The sequence below is a fragment of the Eupeodes corollae genome, chromosome 1, assembly GCF_945859685.1.
Source record: "Eupeodes corollae chromosome 1, idEupCoro1.1, whole genome shotgun sequence".
Lineage (NCBI taxonomy): Eukaryota > Metazoa > Arthropoda > Insecta > Diptera > Syrphidae > Eupeodes > Eupeodes corollae.
Genome location: NC_079147.1, coordinates 277471727 through 277498875, shown reverse-complemented (window position 1 = coordinate 277498875; position 27149 = coordinate 277471727). Strand labels below are relative to the sequence as shown.

The 27149-nt window shown below is 31.8% G+C and overlaps 1 protein-coding gene across 1 annotated transcript in view; it reads left to right on the top strand.

The window, feature by feature from the left end:
* The window catches only part of LOC129950657 (neuropeptide CCHamide-2 receptor-like), a 64291-nt gene extending 37974 nt beyond the window's left edge, over window positions 1-26317 (top strand). Inside the window, exons 4-5 of the mRNA XM_056062584.1 lie at window positions 26052-26245; window positions 26298-26317. Coding sequence (XP_055918559.1) covers window positions 26052-26245; window positions 26298-26317 — 214 coding nt within the window. The remainder of the gene's footprint in view (window positions 1-26051; window positions 26246-26297) is intronic.
* The last annotated feature ends 832 nt before the right edge of the window (window positions 26318-27149 follow it).

Below are 27149 nucleotides of genomic sequence, written 5' to 3'. Positions count from 1 at the left end.
TTTTTATTTTGTAAAACACCTACTTTAAGGACATATGAAATATATTAATTTAAAAAAGGACACAAGTTGACGTAATTTGATTTTTATTAAAATGTTATTTTGGTTAAAAACCAAAAATTCATTGAACGCATGACTTTTCGGGAAATAAATAGTAATTCATTTATCAGAAAGTTTGGGTTAAGATAATTAAATGCTTTTAAAACTTAACCTCTGGTGCCCGCGATTTTTTATTTTTTTTCGAAAGAAAGCATTGATATTTTTAAACACCATTTAATTTTGTTGGCTACCACAATGTAATTTATCTAATTGTGTATGAATGTGTGCCTGTTTATATTTTAATTTTTCAAGTAAAACTACGCTATTACTGAAAATTAATTGATACAGACTTCGAAAACGCTGTTAAAATTCACAAACATACATACATAAAATTTCAAACAATTGTACAACAGATCAATCTCAGAAGAAAATAGTAATGTTAAGAATCAAATTCAGATTTGAAAAATCTGATGTGGACGATGAAATTCATTTTCAACAAAACGAGGCTTACGCGTCACAAAAGTATCAAAACAATCGAGATTTAACAAAAAAGTTTTCACGATTGCCATCAATTTAATACATTAAGGATGAAATTCGAGAAGCTATCGAAGACCTCAGTTTTTTTAATGCTTCTGAGTGTAAAAGTTTTATGTTTTTAAGGAAAACATCACACATTGTTTGATTACTCGATTTTATAAAAAATTACTCAAAAAAACTATTTAAGAGTTGCATTTGATTATGAACTTTTTTCCAATTTTCACATTGATTTTATAGTATAAAAAGCCTAAAGGGTTCTTGGTACGGTACGAATTTTCTGATCCTTATACGCACTCAAATGCCTTAAAATTTAATCTGGAGTATTGTAGTGTCTTTGGAGTCCGTATTGCGACAGTCATATCTTACGAATGGATATGTCACTAAAGACATTTTAACGTTTTTTATAAGTTGAATTGGAGTATTTGTAGACCTCCATATTTTCTTTGGTATGCAAAAGCTTTTCCAATAATGATTGTTCAGGATATCTTGGCGATCAAATTAATTCTTATTTTAACGCATTGTTGCTTATTTTCCCTCATAAAGTCTACGTATTTTTTTCTAAATACATGGTTAATTTCTAGAAGTAATAACGTTAAAGACAAATTCAAACCCAATTTTATTAAAGGGACAAATATTGTTTTAAACTAGATACTTTCAACTTCTTTTCAAGACATAACTTTAGAAAAAATTAAATCATTTTTATGTTACCTAATCGACCTCAAATTTATTCAAATTGTTAGTGTAGCTACAGTCCTATGTGAACAAGGGCCTCATCCAACAAACTTTTTTATCTAGTTCGGTTCCAAGCTAGATGTCTTTAGATGTGCATTCCAAGTTTGGTATGGTCGCTTTCCACTTGTGCTAGCCACCTGATCCACAGTCTTCGATATTGCGAAACCTATATACGTCCGAAACTTGAATATAACTCTCATGTCTGGGCTATAGTAACTTATTTAAGCCTCTTGGACAGTATTCAAATAAGAGCTTTTAAATTAATTAATGACATGAACTCATCAACTCGATTACGACACTCTAACATTGACGCAAGGTTTCTTATCTCACCATTTTTTACCGTTATTTTAACGGACTATGTTTTAATGAAATAGACATTTGCATTCTTCCCTTTAAACAATTTAACCGTAATACCCACGCTTCTCAGAATGCTCATTAGTTTACTCTTGAGCACAACTTCATCCGTACTATGAACTACAGAGATTCATTTTTTAGCCGTACTACGCGAATGTGGAACGCCTTGCCACGCTCTATCTTTCCCTATCATTGCAATTTTCAGTTGGATGAGGTCACTTTCTACTTGTGCGAGCCACCATATCTGCGGTCTTCCTCTACTGCGCTATCCTATGGGTGTGGATTCGAAGACTTTCCGTGCTGGAGCATTGGAGTCACTCGAAGAACTTTTCTCTCGAACCGACCTAAGGTGCTTTCATCCGCTTTTGTCATAGTCCATGCTCCTGCACCGTATAGCAGAAGGGAGATGATAAGGGTCTTATATAGCGACACATTGGTCCCTCGAGAGAGGACTTTAATACTCAATTGCTTTCTTAGCCCAAAGAAACAGCGGTTAGCGAGCGTTATTCTGCGTTTGATCTCAGCGCTGGTGTTGTTTTCTGCGTTTACAGCGGAGCCTAGGTAGACGAAGTCCTTGACTATCCCAAAGTTACGTCTGTCGATTGTGACGTTTTGACCAAAACTTCGGTGTTGTATGTCCTTTCTACACGACAGCATGTACTTTGTTTTTCCCTCATTAACCGTTAAACCCATTTTTGCCGCTTCTGCCTCAATGCTCACAAAAGCCCCATTGACATCACGCTGAGTTCTTCCGATTATGTCAATGTCATCAGCATATGGTAGTTATTGGACAGACTTTTGAAAGATAGTGCCTCTAGTGTTGACGTGTGAGCTCTGCACTATTCTTTTAAGCACGATGTTAAAAAAATCGCATGACATCGCATCACCTTTTTAACAACCTTTTTTGACATCGAAAGGTTCTGTTAGGTTGTTTCCAACCTTTATGAAGCAGCGGGAATTCTCCATGGTCATCCTGCACAAACGGTCGAGTTTGGCAGGGATGCCAAAACTAGACATGGCTCTTTACAGCTCGTCCCTGTAGATGCTGTCATATGCGGCCTTGAAATCGATTAAAAGATGGTGGGTGTCGATTTGGTGTTCTTGGGTTTTTTCCAGGATCTGCAGTAATGTAAATATTTGATCAACTGTGGACTTTCCTGGTCTAAAACCACACTGATAAAGACCTATCAGGTTGTTGACGATGGTCTCTAGAAGATTTTATAGGCCATGTTAAGTAGACTGATTTCTCTATAGTTGGTGCAGTTAAGAGGGTCTCCTTTTTTCAGGATCGGGCAAACAATACCGAGGTTAAATTCATCGGGCATGCTTTCTCCCGACAATATCTTACAGATAAGTTGGTGCATGCTCCTAACCAACTTATCTCCAGCTGCTTGAAAGAGTTTGGCATTCAAGCCATCTGCTCCAGCGGCTTTATTAGACCTCAGCTTAGATATGGCAATCCTTACTTCTTCTAAGTCGGGAGGACGGGATTGTTGGCTTTCGTCGTCTATGTTGAATGGATAATCATCCTGCCTGACAGCGGAATTCGGTTCGTCGTCGCCGTTATACAGTCTGCAGAAGTGGTCCTTCCATATCCTCAGCATTGATTGCGGTTCCACTATGATGTTTCGTCCTGACAACCTTCGGTTCGAGGTTTATGTACTTGTGAATTTCGTTTCATCTGCTTATAAAACGTTCAAACTTCATTTCTGCTTTGGGTAACTAGTGACTTGGTCTAGGAAGGATTGCGTGATCTCTTGCGATTGTAGCCGTTTAGTTGTATCAAAGAAATCACTAACAAAAATTATTAAAAATGTATTTTTGACTCAAATATCTTGTTAAGAAAAAACGATGTTGACTTCAAACTAATTTGACCTTAAGTTCTAAGAAACTTGGATTCAAAGTTTTGCTTATTACAAAGAATATTATTTAAAAATTTTTAAGAGCACCAATTTGAAGTTATCAGTGGGGGTCACAAACAGCCTCTTAAGAATATCATTGACCATCCTTTTAAGTTTTGTGAATCCTCTAAAAACTCAAAAAGATGAGAGTTTTTATGTTGACCTAAAAACAGCTTAAATAACGTTATCTAAAGTTCTGAATTGATGATCATAACTGATAAGTGTAAAATAATTTCATAAACGTATCCATTGCGAATAAGTCATAAGCATTAGGGTCTTTCATATCTTTCGTATCGACTTCAGGGTATTAAACTTGAAATTGTTTATTTTTCAAGCAAAACTTTCAAGTTAAACAATTAAATTAAGGACAAACTTAATGTAAGTTTTTTTCAGTTTTTAAGAATTTTAATATTTGCATCCATGACAAATAATATGTCCATTCTGAAAAATGTCCGAATAGTGTTTGTTGTATCCTCAATGCATAAGCTTTTGTTTAATTTCTAGGAAATATATCAAATTAAAGTCAAATTGAAATTTTAAACCATAGGTACTGTAAAACATGTAAGTAATACCTAAAATAAAACAAAAAAACATCATTTATCAATTTTAATACCAATTCTGTAATATATCCCTTCACAAACATGCCTTATGGGCTTTCCAAAGTAACTGGCAAAAGTCTATTTTTAAATGCACCTACACACTAGACTGATTCAAAAATACATTAAAATTCTTCGATTTTCGATTTCTGTATGTTGATAAAACTGCCAACTTTTTTTAGGGATTATACTTTTAGTAAGGATTTTAGGAAAACGTGATTGTTTTCTTGCATTTTTTCCCATCTCCTTTCAAACAAATTGCAATTCCTCCTCAAGGCTTTCAACAACATTGCTTATTTAAGAAATTTAAAGGATTTTCCTTTGAAACACCCTAATAACTTACACCATACACGCATGTCACTAATTGTGAACAAGTTTCAATCAAGAATTAAAGCCCACTTACACGTCTGATGCATTACGGACATGGTGCTTTTGTTCTGCCATCATTTTTGGCACTCCACTGTCCACATAGTTTGCATTTTTGAATATAAGTCTAAAAAATTCTTTTGTTCACCAACTTTTTCTTTTTGGATAAAATTTTGACATAAATGTATTTTCAACACTGATAACGTTGCATTTCATTAAATGACAAAAGAATGATTGATTGATGGTGACTATAAGAATAATTTTATCACTCCAATAAGTACGTACCTGCAATGTAAATAAATATATTAAATTTAACCTATACACGTTTTCATAAGAAATGTTAAAAGATTTCGAATTTTTTTAAGTTGCAAAACTTATAATTTTCAACAAAATTATACCTCGTTATGATGGGATGAATATTGTTTATTTATTTGTCAGTTGCTTATCACTGAAGGATAATATGTCTAGTCATTTTTGATCCGTTTTATACATTTTGTATAATAAACTATTTATTACTAATGAATAAGAAAACTATTTAAATAAAATAGTTTGTTCCAGATTATAAGCAACATATTTCGTTAAAATGTGTAACAATAATAATAAGAATATTTTATTTAAAAAAAACATTTACACAATAACAATAAAGTAGATTCTTCAAATAGATATATTTTCAACAAGAACTCTATATGAGGCACTCAGGCGTATACGTAATATTATTTCGTTTTTGCAACTTTTGTTTTAATTATTCTATTAACTAAGGAGAAATTCAGAAAATTCTGTCATGGTTGACTTTTTGTGAAAGTTTTTTCATCAGTATTGGAATTTAGAATATTAAAATTGTCCTTAAAACAATTCAAACTATTTTTATTCGAATTGTTAATGGGAAAAATACGTGCACATAACGGGTCATTATGCAAAAAATGAGTTCAAGCTCGTTACTAATTTTTCTGAGAACTTTCTTATAGAGTGGTATGCAAAAAAAGGTACAAAGACCGAGATCGATCTTAACACCTTGAGTTCGAACTCACAGCTTGACGAAAGATCTATGTGATTAAGTTCTACTTTTGATATAAAAAAAGATGAGCAAACGCTCGATTGCATGAGATACATCTCATAAATTGAGGATGGTTGATATGACACTGTCAAAATGGCCGATTTTCTGAATAAATTTGTTACAAATCGTGTTTATAAAAACAATAGATGTCCAATTAGTAAAGATTTTCTTTGGCGAGAACCTAGAGAACCCCCTAAACAGTAGTAGGGGTAGAAAGATTATATTAATAATAAGTAAAGTGCACTTCTACTTATCGGTACATATAATGCTTTTTTCAATTATAATTGCGGCCGTTTGTAAATTGAAATTAAATTATATTTATGTCATGCTTAATATTTTATTAAGGGTTGGATTTGTTTCAGACTCTATCAAAATAAGCAAATCTTTTTCGCAGTCCTTTAGAATTATTTTCTTATTTCCACTTTTTAACTTAAACTTAATATTTGACACTTTTTTAGTAATTTTTTTTTCACTTGAGTCCTCGCCAAATTGAAGACATTTTTCCTTCCTTCCTCACAAAAACTGCTGTTTAACTAGCGCAAGTGCATACAAAGAATTTTGAGATCGTTCTCATATGACTGATTTAGAACTGTATAAATTAAACTCAATCAATTGGAAAACAATCAACCCTGTAACAAATTAAATTTGCCTCCCCCACCCTCTGGATGCAATCGTAATTCGAAAACGTGTTGTTTTTGAGGGAGCATTTCATCCACATAATAATGATAGCAGCGGAAGACAGTTAATATGATAACTTATGATGTCTCTAATAAAGATCACTGAAAAGTATACTCTACGGTCTTGAAGATAATTTATTCCAAACAGAAAACACCAAAACTATAAGAAGGCAAACTTAGTGAACACTTTTGAACTATTTCCGGTATATCCCTGGAATTATTATAATAAGTATTCCAGACTTTACTACAATGCTCCACAATCGCTCTTACTGAAGAATTGTATAGTGATTATAAGGTATAGGGTTCTAAGAATTTTCTAGTGTTTCTTTTGATTTGTATGAGCATTTGATTGGGTTTGTTAACTTCCTATAGGAAATTATTATAATGGGTCCGATTTGTAAAATTAGAAATTTTGACATTTCTCGAGGTTTTAAGGTCACTAGAGACGAAATAAAAGATTTTTAGAAAGATGCCTTTACGTACGTGTGTACGTACGTTCATAGTAAAAGAAGCAGTAGAGATATCGACTTCAAATAAGTTTTGTTATACAGATAATAATACAGAAAAATGCAAGAAGAGCTCTCAAGAATATTGCGTGGGTGGTTTTCTTTAGCATAGCAGTTTAAAAAAAAAGGTGACGATTTTGGTTGTTAAACAAATAGTAATGCAGAAAGGACTTTTTAAAAAATGCGTGAGTGGTTTTTTTACCATAGTAATTTTAAAAAAAGGTGAACATTTAGATTAACACTTAACATCTCATAAACCAATAACACTAGAGACTGGAATTAAATTGTATATAATATATTGTAACGTGATACCAAACAAGTATATTTTTTGAAAAAAATCCAATTAAAAATAAAAAACAAAAAATTTGTCACCTCAAAATTGTACGATAGAAAAATGATTTCATCATTTCATGTTTTTAACATAAATAAAAATAAAACTTTAACAAAAATTGAAATTAACGACTAAAAAATCTCGTAAACAAAAATATTTTGAAATCAAACTATTTCATCGTATGCAAAATATTGTTATTAATTTTTAATTTTTTTAAGAATAATTCAATTGACAACTATTTTAACAAAACACGAAAATCTTCCAACCTTTTTAGCAAGACAAATCGAGAGACACGATGGAAAGTTAACAGTGTTGGTCGCATCCCAGCCTCTTTTCATTTCTAAGATATTCTTGCAGCAGAGTTTGCTTCTAATTCTATGCTGCCAATGAGTGACTTCTCCTGTACTTGAAAGCGTAAACGATTATATGGACAAACATTCCTTCGCGCTCGTTCAGTTGCTAGAGTACTTAAGAGGTCATCTTACACCACTATGTTAGCTTTAGCATCTGTCCTATTCTACAGGCCTCTTTCCGAGTGAATAAAAAACAGCATTTGTCCAGTTTGTTCCTAAAAAAGATCAAACTTCCTCACCTTTTAACTATCGTCCGATTGCACAAACGTCCTTTCTTTCCAAGGTCATGAAAACACTGATAAATTTTCAGCTTAAGAAATATCTTGAAGATTATAAACTTTTTAAAAACCGGCAGCATTGCCTTTGTAGAAATAGACCCACTTGTGATCCCATGTTTATCTCACCGAGCAGTTCAACAAATCTTTAAATCGTTTTTTACAAAGTAAGATTATTACAATTGATATTTCAAAGCCAATTAATAGAGATTGGTATCAATAATCTGTGATCGAAAATGCTTGCATTTGGTATTGGTGAACCCTTTTTCGTGGGGTTAGAAATTACCTGTCGGACAGTTCAATTCAAGTATTCGGGTACAAATCTAATATCCAGAAAGTAAACCTGGTGCGCTCCGTTTTGTCTCCCACACTCTTCCTTATTTTTATAAAAGGACTTTTGCCTGAAACTTCTGACCCACTAAATTAGTTTGCTGATGACAGTACTGTGTGTGGACTACCAAGGGCAGCGTATGATAAGCTCATTCAATTCTGATCTTGACAGCATTGCCCAATCCGAGCAATTAAAAATAGTGTGAAATTCAATGCTTCGAAAACTCAATGCAGTCTACTATCGCAAAAGTGTAACCCTTCAGAATTCCACTATCCATGGGTGGTACTTGCAGCGAGGAGACTAAACAACTTTCAATTCCAAGTATGTGCATCACAAACCTTTTGTTGTGGAGTGATAACATGATATGATGATCACATATTCGACATCGCTAAAAATGCTACCAAGTGTTTAGATTTTCTCTGGCAATACATGAAGTCTTTTACTCCATCTAATTGCGCTATAATTTACAAAGTTTTTATTCGTTCGAAACTTAAATAAATATAATTGTCATAACGTACTTTAGTCTTTTAGATTTAATTGAAAGAAGAGCTCGGAAAATTAAAGGCAATCGTTCTATTACTGAGACATTTGCTTCTCTTGAACACTGCTGCAAGAATTCATGCCTACTACTGTTTTAAAAATATTTTCATATAAAATGTTCTAGTAAAAAAGCAGGTTGTATTCCTCCGCTCAAATAATTCAACCGTAATACCCGCACTTCTGGGAACGCTCGTCAGTTTACCCTTGAGCCCTATTAAAGAAAACATTAAACAGAAAAAAGTACTAGGTTTTGAATTTTACGATTTAAGATTTTAATTCTGTACGTGCATTTTTATTTTTATATGGAATCAGATGATAATTTTTTAATATCGATTATTTCACGTGATTTTTCCATTGAATTTTTTCCTTTATATGGAAAAATGCATTTCTTTTGAATTGGTTCTTGAAAACGTAAATAAGGTAAATATTCATTTCAATGGGATTATTATATAAATAAGAGAGAAAAAGAAGGTACATTTTAAGGCTTCGCCAGTAACCTCGAAATGGGAGGATCAAATTATTTCTCGAACATTGAGTTTAATAACTTGAAAGTAATCATGTATGGAATTATTATTAAAATACATTTTTCATATGCAAATTTAATTAATCCCATAGACAAGAAAAAATCGAAATGAAATAAATTCTTAATGTACACAATCTTAATATCGATAACACATAATTTACATACATGAAGATACTTTATTAAATGCAATATTAAACTTTCCCCAAAACAATATGTCCCTTAAATTAAAATAACTCTTAAGGACAATATTTATTTTAAAATCTAAAACTGTTTGTTTCTATGTATATTCTTATACAAGTAGATCGAATTTAATATTCATTTTCAATATATTGCCCTAAACGTAAATCCTTTAAATCTTTAATACATATCCTTCCAGATGCAAACATGCATTGTGTACTACAAATTGCTATTTTGCTTCCACTACTACTTTGTCGTACAGATACTCGAATAATAGCTTTTGCTTGTGAACAAATATTGATAGAGAGAAAGACCTTGCTTAACGAAATTTACTCTATGCTGCAATTGAAAACATAAAGGCACAAATCAAGATGTCAATAAATTTGCAATTTGTTACCAAGTTTAAAAGGGATATCGATGCAGTTTTCCCTTAAGAAAACAAATATCAGGTAAAACATACATACCGTCAGGCATAGTTATTGTTTATTTTACTTATTTCTTGCAGCATTAAATTAAAATAATCTGTCATTTACAGATTTATATATAGATTTTAAACAAATATTTTAATAATTAACATTTTTTTAAATTTAAATAAAATAATGCTACACTTTTCATCTAAAGATTAGATTTGTAGATTTGTTTTAAATGTTTTGTTAACTTCTCATAGGAAGTTATTGTAATGGGTCCGATTGGTGAAATTGAAAATTTTTACATTTCTCGACGTTTCAAGGTCCCAAGAGACCAAATAAAAGATTTCTGTGCTTGCGTGTGTACGTCCGCAAGAGACTTGAATTAAATTTAATATTATACTAGCTAACCCGACAAACGTTGCTTTATCATATAAATAATTTCTATAGAATGTTTTGCTAGAAATATAACTAAGTTATTGTAGGTGTTTAGGGATGTAGTATATAAGTGGGAGAGGTATAGAGCACTGTAAACGGTGAAAAAATATTAAAATAAGAAATCACCAAACAATTTTTTTGATTTATTAAAATTAATTCTTTAAAATTTTATAGATATCGCTATATATCATATAATATTAATACCTTAATGCTGCAAAGTGAACAATATTTTTTGTGATCACATCTTCACCAATACAAACTAACGGGATGGTTTGCCTATCAAGTAGGCTATGCTAGGTGCTATCAATAGCACGCCACATGAAATGCTCAAATCTAGGCCGCAGGCCAGCATCGTTTCGCCTTGAGACTTATTGATTTATTGATTGACATAAATTGAACGCGTTTGAATTGAATTGCCATATCTGTGGGTATAAAAGGAATTCGCGCCTCGCGGTAATAATATAATTTCACTTCGGAATTTTCCATTTAGAATTATGGCTTCGATACAATTTTCATTCATTTTGTAATAACTAATCGCGTGCACAACCTTGGTGCTTTCAAATTAAGAAGCAAAATTACCGGAGATCCAACCTTAAGTTGTAAATTATGCGGTGCAATACCTGGTAAATCCAATGAGTTGAAAAACTCAGTTGGATAATTCAAAGCTTCATTAGTATCACAAACAGTATCAATATTTGTATGACACCAAGTCTCCTAATGACAAATGTTGTATCTTGAGATTTAATTCGTTGACATCCACATTCGTTGCTGCTTAAATTTCTCATTCAGCCAGCCACTCATGATTTGTATATTGTCAGTGTAAATCGGAAAATATCTGGTCAACGAGCACTTCATGTGAATTAATAATCGTGCAGAAATCGACCGGTAATTGTAGTAACTTTTCCGTCGCCTATATCAAACAGTTGTTTTGAGAATGTTTCAGAGAATGGATCTTGAAGCATTTGAACACTAATCTTACTTTCAGTTGTACTTTTTTAACATAACGCCGCAGTGGCGTTTTTTTTAAGCACGCGTTGATCTCATCAGCATGCGTTGAACGCGGAATAACAGGAAGTATTTGTCTGAAATCCTTGTTTTATATATCTTTCTTTGTCCTGTTCAACGCCTCTAGCAAATATTTGTGTGCCATAGTTCATTCATCCCATATGATAATTTTACATTGTTTCAGCACTGTGGCCATGGAAACTGTTTTTAAAATTTGCTCACCGCGTCTGCGTTATTTTTAATATTTAGTGGCAGTTTAAATACTGAATGAGCTGATCTGCCTCCACACAATAAAGTTTCCGCAATGCTAGAAGATGAAATAGCTAATGCGATAACATTATTTGGTCGTATATTAGCAACAATTAGCGAAATAAGAAATATTTTGGCAGTTCCACCTGGTGCATCCAAAAGAACAGAATCCACTTTGTCCTGCCAAAACTGGGAGCATGATGTGGACATAAATGGTTCTTTGTTCTTTATTCATTAGTGAGACATTGCAAGTAACAATTAATGCCATTTCTACAATATGAATTGCAATTCACGATTTAATTCAGTGTCTAATAAATCAGATGCATTTCGATTTGGTTAATGCATACCGAAATGACTGAGTAACGCAAGGTCCTCAATAGCAATCAATGCTTCATTGGACATAGAATCGCTGAATACTATCGAAAGATCGTTTCACCGTGTACGATGTTGATGCAATTTAATCACTTAGGAATATACAAAATAGATAAAAACCTATCCTCAGACCTACCGAAAGTATATTCAAAATTTCATTGAAATTCAGATTGTAACGTGATACCAAATGAATATGTTTTTGGGAAAAAATCTAATGAACGGTTTTTTTTATAAATCAATCGAATTGACAGTTTTTTTTTCTTATAAAAAATTAAAACCTAAAAAAACATTACACAAAGTTGGTAAAAATTGAATTTCATCTCAAATATTTTTTTCAAAAACTTGAAATTATGGCTTCCAAATAATTTATCTTATAAGAAATATTGTTTTCGACATTCAGAAAAATTTTAAGAAAAATCGAATTGACAGTTTTTTTACCAAAAATTAAAACCTAAGAAAAACTTAATAAAAGTTGGTAAAAATTCGTCCTCGACTCAAATATCTTTTCAAATCTTTGATATTAGCTTATGGCTGTTAAAAAATACTGTTGTCAACACTTAATCAAATTTTGAGGAATATCTATTTTTTTACAAAAAATAAAAACCTAACAAAAAAAATACTAAACTTGGTAAAAATTTACTTTTGACTAAAAATCTATGTAATTTTCAAACTAAACTTTTTCTTTATAGTTTTTAAGATAAACCGGTAAAACCGAAAAAAACGTATGTTTCTCTTCACTGCCGCTGGAGTTATTTGATAAACTATAACAGATACGAACAAAATAATGGATAATAATTTTTTATAAAATTAAATGAGCTTTAATTTTGTGAAACAACTTTTTTTAATACAACAAATAGTTTTCGAGATAACCTTGAATAACTGAAACGATCTCCATGTTTATCTTAACTGCCGCTAGAGCTCACGTCGTCACGTCATCACTAGACATCCCTTGGTAAGTGTACCAAGTTTCAAAACTGTTGGATTTTTTCTTAGGTGAAAACCTTTATTAACTGGACTTTTATCAGTATCAACTTTAATTTTACACTCAAGTGACAGTTTTTCTTGTGAAGCTTCAGGTTTATAAAATATCTAAAGCTTAATTGCTAAACGAAGGGCAGACGAATGCATTTGTGAAAGATTTAGCGTAATCAATCAAGGATGCATTGTCATTGTATATATTCCAATAATTGAGACTTAAATCAAACCTACGGGGGAAATCCGTTTTCTTTTAGTGTGAAAGCTTCAGTTGCTTTTATCTATTATGGAATGTATGGCAAAGTGCCTTTTCCTTCTTCTTATTTGTGGTCTACCTGATTTTACGGATTTTGACCTAGTCTCGTTTTCGAATAAGTTAGGCCCAATCACACCGCCTCAGACCAAAATTAAAATCAAGTGGTGACATGTTGTGGATTAAGATTTTAAAAGTTGCAAACGTACAAACTCTGCTTGGTAACGAAGTAAAAGGGAACAATTTGGCCTTATTGCTGAATATGATTTTACTTCGAAAATCCAGATAATGTTATCGTAAAGGGGTACTGGAATAAGACATCGGACAAACTAAGTTATTACACTAACTTTTTTTCAGTCGAAAGTCTGACATTTACGATAGCCTCTTTTTGTATGTTGAAAAAAAAATATCAATATGGAACAAAACGGTCGTCCCTCCAATTTTTCAAAAACTTGTTGATGATTTTTGGTTGCTTGGATGATACATATTGTACATATGGTTCGTCACAATAAAAGAAAAATCAAAGTTCAGACGCGATTTAGTGGAACGTAGCGGCGGCGTTACCAAAACATAACATAATGACTTTTAGTGTTTAGGAGATTACTATCGCCAAAAAATTTATTATTTAAATTGGTTGAGCGAGTGTCGATTTTTAAAGAAACTACGGGAGGGATAGAATTAAAAATTTACTCATTGCTACAAAAAAAATGTCCTTCAGAAAAATATTTATGACTATTAATATAAACTTATCAAAATAGCAAAGTCACTTCAGGGCAAAAGTTCAATTTGGATAGTTTTTTGTTTAATTTAAATTATTTATAAAAATGTTTCTTCCGCGAATCTCTAATTGTTCACATTTTATTTCTAAACTAAATGTTTTAACATTGACAGTTTTGTCATTGCTTTAAGGGTGCTATCACAAAGGGAGATCAAAGTTGTCAAGTGCCAATTTGGAAACCTTTTAAATACGTTTCTAAAAATAAAATATAAATAATTCTAATTATTATTAAAATATATGGAATTTTTACTTTTTGGCATTGGGTAAATTCTAAAAATGGTTTCCGTTGAAGTAGGTTACCTGTTTACATATCCCTACTTGTGCCTGCCCTTAATTTTTTTAAAGTACCATCGTTCATACACAGGAATTATACTTCAATATCCTTTTTGTTTTTGTTCTCTAGAATAAAACAGACAACAAAATTTTACATTTTATCCCCGCCTAAACCCTATCCAGACCCACCTATCACAAAGCAAAGGTACTATTCAAAAAAAAGCCTCTAGAGTACTCGAGGGATTATAAACATAGATAGAGATCAGATACAGCTATAGCTACAACTTTCCAGCCTTAGGCTTATCAATTTATATATGTAGGTATAATAACTGAATAGAATCACAATTTCACTTTCTAACATCTGCGCTACCTTCAGCATATTTTTTAAATGTGATTAATCGTCATCAGTTTTTGAATAAATCAATATGTTAAAAATGAAAAAAGCTGTGGCTGAGTTCGGAGTGTTTTTACCAAGTACTTTAAGTTTAATTTCAGTGGAAATTTGCAACAATGCAAAAAAGAAAATAAATATTTTATAAATTCAGTTCACAGAAAAATGCAAACATTTGATTTTATTTTAAATAATTTATAACGAATTTCAAATGCGTTTATACATTTTTAAATATTTTAAACAATTGAAAGGCCCATAGTCAATTTGTTGTGCCCTAATCTAAAATCTATCTGGAAAGTAATCATTTCTGCAGAAAACTGCGGCAAAGTTTGTTATATGCAGGCTCTAGGCAGAGATGTCAGAATTCCAAGAAATGCAATTTGAAATAAAAAAACATTTTTAATGAAAAATAAATATTATTTAGAAAAAAAAATTAAATAGAATGGAAAATAAAACCATTTGCATTAGAAAAAAAGTATTTAAAGTTAAAAAATGTGTTGCATTAAAAACTGTTATACAAGGTTACGAACTTTTTTATAAGAACATTGATTTCATTGAAAATAAAAATCACGGAAATTCCAAAATTTGTTAAAAATAAAACAAAGCAAACATTTACAGTTTTTAATGAAAACGAAGAGGTTTTGTTTTGATATATGAAATAAAGGAATATTTTTCAAGAGGAATCAATGGAAGCTTATTTCATTATAAGGAAAAAAATACGTTGCTAGGTTTAACAACTCAATAAAAAACAGTAATAGTCCTCTCCATGAAGTTTGTATGACTTATTCTCAAAATTTTTGCAGTTGTTTGTCCTCAATCATTTTCATAAACCTATTTTAAAGGTTTTGAATCTGCTTTAGAGCATAGAAATTATATTCCACGTGGCTTCGAAGAAATCAGACTAATGTCTTTTTGACAGCGCCGTCTGATTTTTTCGTTTGTGCAGCTAAAAAACGTATGATTTTTTCCGTATTAACTTTGATTTTACACTCGAGTGACGGTTTTTTTTTGAAGCTTCAGGTTTTTAAAATATCTAAAGCTTAACTTTGCGCAACGGCCATAACAATGAACGGCAGACTAATGCAAGATGACATTTGTGAAAGATTAAGCGTAATCAATCAAGACGGCAGATAGTATATATTCCAGTAATTGAGACAGCTGACTTGATTCGATCCTACGGGGAAATTCCATGTTCTTCTGGTGTGAAAGCTTCAGTTGGTTCTTATCTGTTGTGGAATGTACGGCAAACGTGCCTTTGCCTCCTTCTTATTTGTGGTGTACCTGGTTTTACGGATTTTGAACTAGTCTCGTTCTCAAGATCACACCGCATCAGCCCAAAATAAAAACCAAGCATTGACACGTTGAAGATTAAGATAAAGTAGCAAACGTACAAATTCTGCTGAATATGATTTAACGATGAAAATCCATATAATTTTATCGTAAAGGGGTATTCATTTGCGGTTTCAAAAGTATATAGGACTGGAATAAGACATCGGTCAAACTAAGTTGTTAAACCAATTTATTTTTTTCAGTTGAAAGTCTGAAATTTAAGAAAATGGAGCGCTTAACTATAGCACAAAAGATATAAATTCTAAAAGTCTACTACAAGAATGGTGATTCTCTCAAAGCCACATATCGTGCTTTAAGAGGAGATTATGGTTTACATAATCGTCCAACTACGCAAAAAATGAACAGAATTGTGAACAAATTTTAAGAGACTCGATTGGTTACAGATATTGTAAGCCCTGTACATCATCGTTTCGCTTATACCACTGAAAATATCGTTGCTGTAAGTGAAAGTGTTGCCGAAGACCCGAATGTTTCGATTCCTCGTCGTTCATCAATAGGTAGGTGTATTTTGCAACTCAACCATTCCTGTGCGCGAGTACTGTTATCATGAATGGAGGGGACCTACAGTCTTAAGCTGAATCCGAACGATTAATTAGAGAAAGCACTTTTCATGACAAGAATTACTCTTGGAGAATTTGTCAATACCTCGCAGGAGGCAGTACCCGTGAAAAAATTCAGATGGCATAAGCAGGGATCGAACCCCAGACATCTAAAGCATGAAAGTTCAACGCACTAACCATCATTCTGCTATTGAAGAATACGACTTGAAGAATGTATGGTTTCAATAAGACGGTGCCACATCTCACACAACTCCAGCGAATAGGACTTTTTTCAATAAGAGACATTTACTAGCAGTATAATTTCTCATCGTGTCAATATCAACTGGCCTCCAAGATCATGCTATTTGACACCACTGGTTTAACTCTTGAGCACTAAAAAAAAAAACAAAATACGTCAAGTAATGGCTTAGATACCGCCCAAATGTGTCAAAAAGTGGTCGAAAATTACCTTAAAAGAATCGATACTTGCAACAATTCGCGTGGTGGTCATTAAAATGATGTAATGTTTCACACATAATATCAACGTTCAAACTTTATTTTTTTTATAAAGTACAATCACGCAAGGGGATATTAATACCCTTAACACGTTTACGGTTAAACACAGTGAGAGTATTAGGAAAATATGGAAGGATGAAAGAGGAGATACCGTTGCACATTGATCGTAAAATTTTGAATATTGAATTGGGAGGGGATAACAGAGTTGGGTAAAACATTCCACATTCTCGAAGAGTGGTTTAAAAAAGAACCTCTATACTATACAGTACATCCGAAATTGAGCTCGATTGTAAACTGAGCATTCCTGGAAGGGCGAGTATTACGGCTGAATTGTTTGAGGGGGAAATGCAACTGGATCATTTAACAGAACATTGTTTGTAAAAGTTACTGAAAAACAAAGAAAGGCATGAAACATTGCGCCGGTGTTCGAGAGATGTAAATGTTTCGGTTATAGTTCTATCCCCTATCATTTTCAAAGCTCTTTTTTGTATCCTATCTAAAAGGATCAAACTTGTTTTAGGGGCTCCTTCCCAAATATGCGAGTTATATTCAAGTTTTGGACGAATGAAGGTTTTGTAAATTACAGCCAGATCAGAAGGGGTGAAAAATTTCATGCACCGAGTACTGACAGTTCATTAGTTTCCTGGATGCAAGTTTAACTCCTAGATAGCGGCATCATGAGTATGTTACGCTTTAACGACAGGAGACAGCATTGAGTTTGAGAAGCATTAAATTCTACACGGTTTTTGATTCCACATTTGACATCCGAAGGACAAGGATGTGAATCTAAAAACGAATATGAAAAGCTGAGGGTACTGACGTTGTAGAAACAGTTTAACAGATTAGAAGTGGCAGACAAAAGATCATTTATCAATATAAGGGAGAAAGTTGGAGACAAAACGGAGTCTGGGGGACACCAGCATTTATTTAATGAATTTCAGACTTGAAACCATCTAATACAACTTGTATTGAACGGTTAGAAAGGTAATTTCTAATCCAACGAAGAAGAGATTCATCAATACCAAAAGCACGCATTTTCGATAAGAGTGCTCGGTGCCAAACTCTATCAAATGCCTTTGAAATATCAAGTGCAAGAGGAGGATTCGCCTTTTTTTGGGACAGGCTAGGCAAATGCTATTTTGCATCCACTCGGAAAGAGAATTGTAGAGTATGAAAGATGGAAAAGCTTACGCAGTGGTTTTGCCAGGGTTGAAGAACACCTATACACAACAATAGGGGGAATACGATACAGGCCAGCGAATTTGTGTATGTCAAGGTCTTTAAGTACTCTTGCAACTGCACGAGTGCAAAAGAAGATTCTTCCCTTAGAATGGTTCAAGCTCTCAAGAACAGGAGTACTCATGACACTCTCCGGTAGCGTCAAATTAACAGAAAACTTTGCTGCAAGAAAATTGGCTATCAACCGAGCTCACATAGGGAGTGTCATTGTGGACAAGCGTTGGACCCGAGGATGACGTGTTGTTTCGTACGTTTTTTACAAATGGCCACAAAATTTTACTACCTTAGGAATACTAAAGTATTTATTGCCTTAATTTCTGATCATGCAACAATTTGGTTCATCGAATATGACCATTACAGTTCTTTCTAACTTGTTTAAACTTATTCCGGTCGGGTTGGCCTTATAACAACGGAAACTTACATCTCTGAATCTAATAACCAAAACCATGAGTTCTTTATCTTTATCATTCCAAAAACAAATTAAATTTGTAACCATATCTGCGCTGGAATTAATGTCACTATCGAGGAAGCATAGTGATCAGATAAAGTTCCTGAAGAATTCATTAAGACCGTCCCAGTTTTTTTTTCATATAATTCCAAACAGTTTTTTTAGGAGTTTTTTATTTAACTGGGTTTTTTGACATGAGAAATTTGTAGATATGATACAATGGTCTGATGTGCCTAGAGGCGGTAATACATTGATTGTGTATTTATTAGGGTCAGAGGTAAGAAACAAGTCAAGGATTTTGGCGGATTGACCTGCAACGTCAGGGATTCGAGTTGGCTCATCAACGAGCTGAGTTAATTGATTTAACTCAGCATTGATCTCAACATACCTTCCTTCCGGTGTTGACTGGCAAGGATAACGAAGCCAGAAGAATTGTGTACATTGAAATCGCCCGCAATGACGATTTCAGTGAGAGGATAATGGGCAACAATACTTGAATGTAGTCAGACAGAGCATCCAATTCGTTAAAAGTTGAATTTCTGTCCAGGTTTGGACTTCGATATGAAATACATGCGTGGGTGATGTGCTTACTTACCGTGAATTTTAACCGCAGGAAGTTAAAGTTTGTTTTAGAGCACACACAATATTGTGGCTGAAGTTGGTATGCAACATCATTTCTTATATATACGGAAAATCCATGGTGGAAAAAGAATAATGGCACTGAGCTATACCTAAGATTCACTTAATGCCAAGTATTTATATTCTAGGGACCTTGAAACGTCACGTCGAAAAATGTCAAGATTTAATTATAATAAATTCATATGGAAGGTTAATAATCATAATCTTGCATTAAATTTTTAAAAAGTGACTTATGTATATTCCACCCAACAAATTTCAATCCCTACAACATACTTCTCTAATTGTGTTCACTCATAGCTATCATTCAAAAGTCAAGGTTCATTCGTCAACAAGGGCATATGGGTAAAATGAAAACCATCATGATTTTCAAGAAATAATACTTTAACTACCAAAAATAGGATATGATATGGTTTTTATTCCAACTGACTTTTTGTATGGATTTAATGAAAATAACCGTCACATTACAGTTTCAGCTAATTCCCACATGTAACAACATTATTGATCAATTCCAACAGAACTTGACAAATTACTGATTTATGAAACAGTGCGGTGTGACAAGCCCTGCAGTGAAGTTAACAGCTTAATAATTGGCCTACGCAATAGGAGCTCAGATCTGATAGTAAACCACAGAAATTCAGAATCAACGAACCAAAATCGACCACTGCCAACGTTTCCGTGGTAAACATTTCAAGGAAGATGGAGTCTATATACATCAATATTATTCAAACCCACCTTATACCTTGTACAATGTCGAAGTTATCCATTTTGACGAAGCTAACATCGTTTTCCACTGAATTGAAGAAATCACAATGTTTTCTTCCAGATTAAAGATTATTTATAATTTCCATTCTAACTCCTTACAAAAATAAATATTAAGGACTTAAATTTAACTATGTCATCAATATAAGATCACTAAGAAAACCTTCTATTCTATCTTTGGGGACGTGTCGCGTCGTTAAGGTTGCTTTGACACAAAATAAATTTTCTTACTTTGTTCCTTAGATTATGTATTTGGTATTCATTATTTGTAATTTAACTTTCATGTGAGACATAAATATATTCCCATCCTTTGAATCTATAATAAATATTGAACATTTTCATCCATTTTCCTTCAATATTACATGTGTTGGATGGAACAGCATCTGTTCAGTTGTGTCTGATGGAAACACCAGATTTTAACATAACACACGATAAAATGAAACTACACGACATTATTTTATCTACATCTTAATATCAATGTAATAAAAATCATTGTTAGTTAGGTGTTGTTCGTATAAAGCTTGTCTAACGTTGTCTTTCGAATTCAAAATCAATCGATAAACGAAAAACCCTTTGGCAAGGCATAATGGTACAATAAAGACTTATTGTTGCAAGGAAACACGTTTTGTTTTTAGGGAGACAACTGTTAATATTACTTATAGCTAAGCTACGTATTGATATTATACACATAAATACAAATTAAGGAACATTCCGGAAGTTTTTTCGAAAGGAAGTAATTTGTATATATAAACTTTCAAAACCTTTTCTATATATCTTTGATGTCGAAAAGAAATGGTATAAAATAGTGAAACATAACCTTAGGTTGATGATATTTAGTTCAAGTTAGGATAAAAGGGTCAATATGGTAAGACAAGCTAAAGCTTACTCGATTTCTTATTGAATCTGTAGAGGTAACACGAAAACATCACCTTCTGAAGATAAAGGAGTAAAAAAATAGAAAAGTTGTTCTATGAATCGATATATTTAAGATTTCATGTAAAATTTTAATTCGGAAGAAAATTTAAGAAATTTCTGCAAAAAAGCAAACATTTAATATTATTTCTTTTCTCTTAAACTTTTTGGAAACTGCCAATTTAACAATATTTCGTAACCTAAAGTTTAAAAGTCAAGAAATAAAATAAAAATTATTTTTTATAAGGTTTTTTTTATTAAGTATGGTAAATTTATTTCATAGGACTTGAAAAGGTAATTTCATAAAATCGACAACACTGTTCCTTTACTGATAGGATTCGTATTTTAAATAAATATTTTTGTTAAATTAAAAATAGAAACTTCATTTAAATATATGTATATATAATATATGTTGTCTTTTTTTGTAGGAATCGAACTTTTTTTTGTTACAACACAACAAATTCCATAGAATAACTTTATTGTTTAAGAATAATTTGCAGTGCTATATGAAAATATTATTGTTTTTAATCAAAGTATTTTTTAAATATTATAAAAACGAAGTACCTCTATACGAATTTTTGTTTAAATCAATTTGTGAACATCTAAAGAAAGAATATACGAAAACAGTTTGTAAATTTTTCAGTACAAAAAAAAACAAAATTTCGAATAATATATTTTTAAAAAAAGAGGCTGGGATGCGACCCACACTGATAACTTTCCATCCCGTCTGTCGATTTGTCATGCTTAAAAGTTTGTAGGTTTTCGTGTTGGGTTAAAAAGGTTGTCAGTTGAATTATTCTTCAAAATTGTAAAATTACCAACAATATTTTCATATAAGGAAATAGTTCAGTTTGAAAATCTGGTTTTGTTAAATAGATTTTTAGCTAAAACAAATTTTAAAAAAATTTAGTAGCATTTCTTATTTTTAACAAATTGGATGATTGAAATTAATTTAAGAGATATCAAGAATCGAACATACATTTTTACCAAAATTGCGTACTATTTTTTGTAAATAGATGTTATTTTTTATAAAAAAAGGATTTTTATAAAAAAAACTACTGAACATCGAAAACAATACTTTCTGTGAAATAAAAAGAAGTTTGAAGACAATAGTTTTAATTTTTGAAAAGCTTTTTGAGTGGAAAGTAAATTTTAACCCAGTCTTAGTATTGTTTTTTTTTGTTAGGTTTTCTTTTTTGTAAAAAATAAACTGTCAATAAGATTTTCCTCAAAACTTTGAAAACAATATTTTTTTTAAAGATAAAAGTAGTTAAAAGCCAATATATCAAAGTTTTGAAAAGATATTTTAGCCGGAAATCAATTTTTACCAATTTGAGTTATGCTTTTTTATGTTTTTTATTCATTTTTTTGTTTAGGTTTTTATTTTTTTTTTTGTAAAAAAACGGTCAATTTGTTTCTCTCAAAATTTTTCCGAACGTCGAAAACAATATTTGTTATAAGTTAAAATTATTTGGAAGCCATAATTTCAAATTTTTGAAAAGATATATGTCTCGAAAATCAATGTTTACCAACTTTTGTTAAATTTTTATTTTTTTGCAAACCTCTCTGTCAATTCGATTTTTTTTTAATTTTGTCAGAATGTTGAAAACAATATTTCTTATAAAATAAAATAAGTTAAAATCCATAATCTCAAGTTTTGAAAAGACATTTAAGTCGAAATTCAATTTTTACCAACTTTGAGTTATGCTTTTTTAGGTTTTTTTATAAAAAAACTGTCTTTTCTATTTTTCTCAAAATTTTAAAAGATATTTTAAACGTTAATTTTCGTTGCACAAAATTGTTTTGGAAATAAAATCATTTTGTTTCGTAAAGGTGGCAAATTGTTTTTTTTAGTTTTTTTGATTTATAAAAAAAAAAATTATTTGGATTTTTTTTTTAAATATACTTGTTTGGTATCACGTTACAATATATCATATAAAATTTAATTCAAGTCACTAGCGGTTTTGGTTCGTAAGATATTTAGGGTTAACCAACAATTTTCCTGAGAACCCGTTCTCCATCTTCCTGCCTTATTATCTGTATAACAACATTTATTTGAAGTACACACAGGCATCTTTCTAAAAATCTTTTATTTCCACTCTAGGGACGTTGAAACGTCGAGAAATGTCAAAAATTTCAATTTGACAAATCGGACCAATTACAATAACTTCCTATAAGAAATTAAAAAACCCACACTGAAAAGCTTCTATTAACACTGTAAGAATGTAACTTAAAAGTATTAAACCCAAGGTTAAATCATAGTTCGATTAGAGCTGCAAAGAGGTTATCAAGGAGAAAGAGGTGACCTTTCTGTGTTTTAAAGCCAACCCAACTGAGGAAAACCGAAAAAAGTTTAAGCAGCCAGGAAGGCCAGCAACGCCTATATTTGAAGGACCAAATTTTTAAATGACCAAAAATTAAGGCGCAAAAAACTGCAATGTCCCAAAGGCAGTAAGAATTGTTGGTCATTTGTAAAAAACGTGATCCTCTTCCTCGGTTCCTATGCTTGTTATCAATGATACTCCTTTAGTTCGCAATTCACCGAAAAATGAATTGTTCCTGAACTCGTAAATGAATCTATGGGATCAATCTTTTTTCGTACTCGAACTGTGGCGAGAGTTCTTACAGATCTAAATATTCATGAATTCGCTGGCCCAGATGATACCCCCACTATTATTTTGAAGAGGTGTTCCCTCCTATTCTTCCGGGCTCGTTCCGAGTAGTTGGAAAACTGCATTTGTTCAGCCAATCCCAAAAAAGGCGAATCTTCTTCTCCCACAAATTATCGACCAAAAGCACTAACGTTCCTTCTTTCTAAGGTCATGGAAACGCTGATTAATTATCAGCTTAAGAAAAATCTTTAGGAACGAAAGTTTCTTAATGACCGGCAATAAGGCTTTCGTAGAAATAGGTCCACTGATGATCTCATGGTTCATCTCACCATACAGTGCAACAAATCTTTACATCGTTTTAGAGAAAGCAAGATTATTGCACTTGATATTTCAAAGGCATTTGATAAAGTCTGGCATCTTGCTCTCTAAGCGAAAATGAGTGCTTTCGGTATCGGTATTTTGGTATTGACGAATCTCTTCTTCGATGAATTAGAAATTTTCTTTCGAACCGTTCATTTCAAGTTGTTTTGGACACATTCAAGTCCAGGGTTACGATTTGTCTCCGACCCTCTTCCTCATTTTTATAAATTATCTCCTGTCTGCTACTTCTAATCCAATACATTGTTTCGCTGACGATAGCACTCTTAGCTTTTCATATTCGTTTCCAGACTCACAACCCTCCTCTTCGGATGTGGATGATGATGATTAGCTAATTGAATTCCGACCTGCACAGCATTGTACAATGGGGAATAAGAAAAAATCGTGGAATTTAATGCTTCGAAAACATAATGCTGTTTTGTATCGTTCGAGCGAGATAAACATCTACCTGTGCCACTTGCATCAACGAAACGTAAAATCTTGACATCCTTGGTATGTGCATCAAAAACCACCTTTTGTTTGACGATCACATACGTGATGTTGCCAAAATGCCGCAAGATGTCTAGGTTTTTTGAGACGTTGCAAACATTTTTTCTTTCCGTCTGATCTGGCTACAATCTACAAAACCTATATACGTCCGAAACTTGAATGTAACTCTCATCTCTGGGCTGGTGCTCCAGTAACTTATTTAAGCCTCTTAGACAGTATTCAAAAAAGAGCTTTTTAAATGATTGGTGACATTAACATCAACAACCCGATTACTTCACTCAAACATCGACGCAAGGTTTTATTGCCTCACCAAGTTTAAGTTCAAATGTTTGTATTTGTTCCTAACATACTAACAATTTAAAGTAGACCAGATCTCAAGAACGCATTCAGCGTAACACAAAATATAGTATTCCAGGGGTAATCTCATTTCCTGCTAATGTTCAAATTGCACACATTATTCTAAATTCTTGTTTTGATTAATGAAAAGTATTGGTTGAATTTTTTATCGATATTGATTCAATGAAGATTACAACATTTAATTTAAGTCAATAGCACTTTTTAAAATTCTTTTCTGAACAAGATGATTGTTTCGTTTTTTGATTATCGAATTTAACAACTAACTTTAATAAACTAATTAATGTATCAGTTATAAAAAGAAAACAGACAAATATAATTTATGGGTTCAATTAAATGAAAATCAATCAACATCAATAATTCATCACAAATTATGCAGAAAAAACACATCGCATCGGTTATTGCTGATTAATTTTCAAATTTATTCAATCAGAATTTTCCCATCAAAATTACACAAAACCACTGGAATGAGATACGAGTAATTTTATTTAAATTTACGAATGTTTCAATAATTTACGATACAAACAAAAAACACAAAAAAAACTGTTTCGAAATAAAAAAAAAAAACTTAAAAATAAATCATTTTCTACATTGAAATTTTATAAATAGATATATTTGTTTTATTCTTTTTTAACTATGCAATAAATTTTAAATACTTTCTTGCTTTTTAAATGAAAATTCAGAAAATTATTAATAATTTTCTGGAAAACGATTCAAATCTCTTGCATTTTCCTTAAAACTCATAAAAGGTATCTTGATAATAAAAAAATACATGTAATAATTTTTGAACGCACACATGTGCATGTGTATTGTATTCAAATTATACCACCCCTTTAAACCCTACGAAAACGAATCGAGTTCCATTTCATTTTTTAATAAAATATTGAAATAATTTTATTTTAAGAAATATTTTAGTTTTAAATAAGCATCCGTCCGTTTAAAATATGCATGGGAAAAATAATTCTTGCAATTCTTGCAAAAAGCAGATGTGAATTCTTTCAATCCTGATGGGAAAACTTAAAAAATACATAAAATATTGTTTTGTTTTTGAGAACAGAGAACTTCATGCAGTGCTTTGGACGAATGTTTCAAATTTCCGTACCGCATCAGAGATCCTCAAATTATCTTTCTCTCTTGCATGCAGAGGAGCTCAATCTGTTATGAATATGAAATTATTATGTTTTTCAAGCTTTTCAAAAACGTGGTTGAAATATCTAATTTTTAAGGAGCTACCATTAGTTTCTAATTACAGCTTTCAGCTTTATTTCCAGGTTTCTGCTTTTAGCTTGATGGGTTTTGAAAATAAATAAGTTCTTTAATTTATCAAAAATATTTCATTGCATGTTTAAAGACTTCAAACCATCGTTCCCATTAATCTCTTTATAGATACACGGTTGTGGCAAAGGCGTTCGTATATTATTTGCTTCCACTTTCCATAATTGGAGCCCTTTACATTCTGATGGCAAACCGATTACACATAAGCGCCAGGGAGATGCCAGGCGAGGCATTAGGTATGCAAAGTAGGGCACAGGCTCGTGCTAGGCGTCATGTTGCACGCATGGTGGTTGCATTTGTCGTTGGTAAGTTTATATTTAACTTATCTACACATGTTTATTATATTATATAATCAAGGATATCCGATTAACAGTTGATTTAATACAAGTAAATGTTTATTCTTTTTCCTTGTAGATATATTAAATTTATATAAAAATATATCTGAAAATCTAATTATGTTTTATTGTTATTTATCTTTGCCTATTTTTATTATAATTTCAGTGTTTTTTGTCTGCTTTTTTCCATCCCATTTGTTCTCATTGTGGTTTCAATTGAATCCACAATCACAAGAAGAATTTAATGACTTTTGGCATGTTACGAGAATAATTGGATTTTGCACAAGGTAAGTTGTTGTTTTTTTATTTTTGTTTGATTGTTTATTTTTATTTTTAATAAGAATTCAAATTAAAAACAAATTAATGTTGAAAGAGGTTTTGTGCTGTGATGATGTTTGAAAGAAATGATGCAGAAACTTTTTCCATTAACTCGAGGAGAAGGCAATTTCTAATTTTAAGTAGGTTATAGACTTTTATAAGGCTTCTGTTTGGAAGAGAATAAAATGAGTGTAAACTATACCCGAGTTTATAATAGTTCTATGACATTGTTTATTTTACGTATACAAGACGAAAGCAATGACTTAGTTTTGATGAGGAGTGATTTTTCATTATTTTTAGTGGGGTATGCGGTCTACTTTTTTCACCCCATATCGATTTGATAAATCAAATTCAATCGTATTACTTGCAGAAGTGTTTCCAAGTAAAGTAAAAATACGACCATCCATATTTTTAAATGTCAACCATAACTATGGGTACAAATAATGGATCTTATATCTATTTTAATTGTACATCAATTCTTGTAAGTTATAAATAAAATAAAAATGGGATGCGTTTTTCTCAAATTAATAATTTTTACTGTATTTATTCCTAGCGT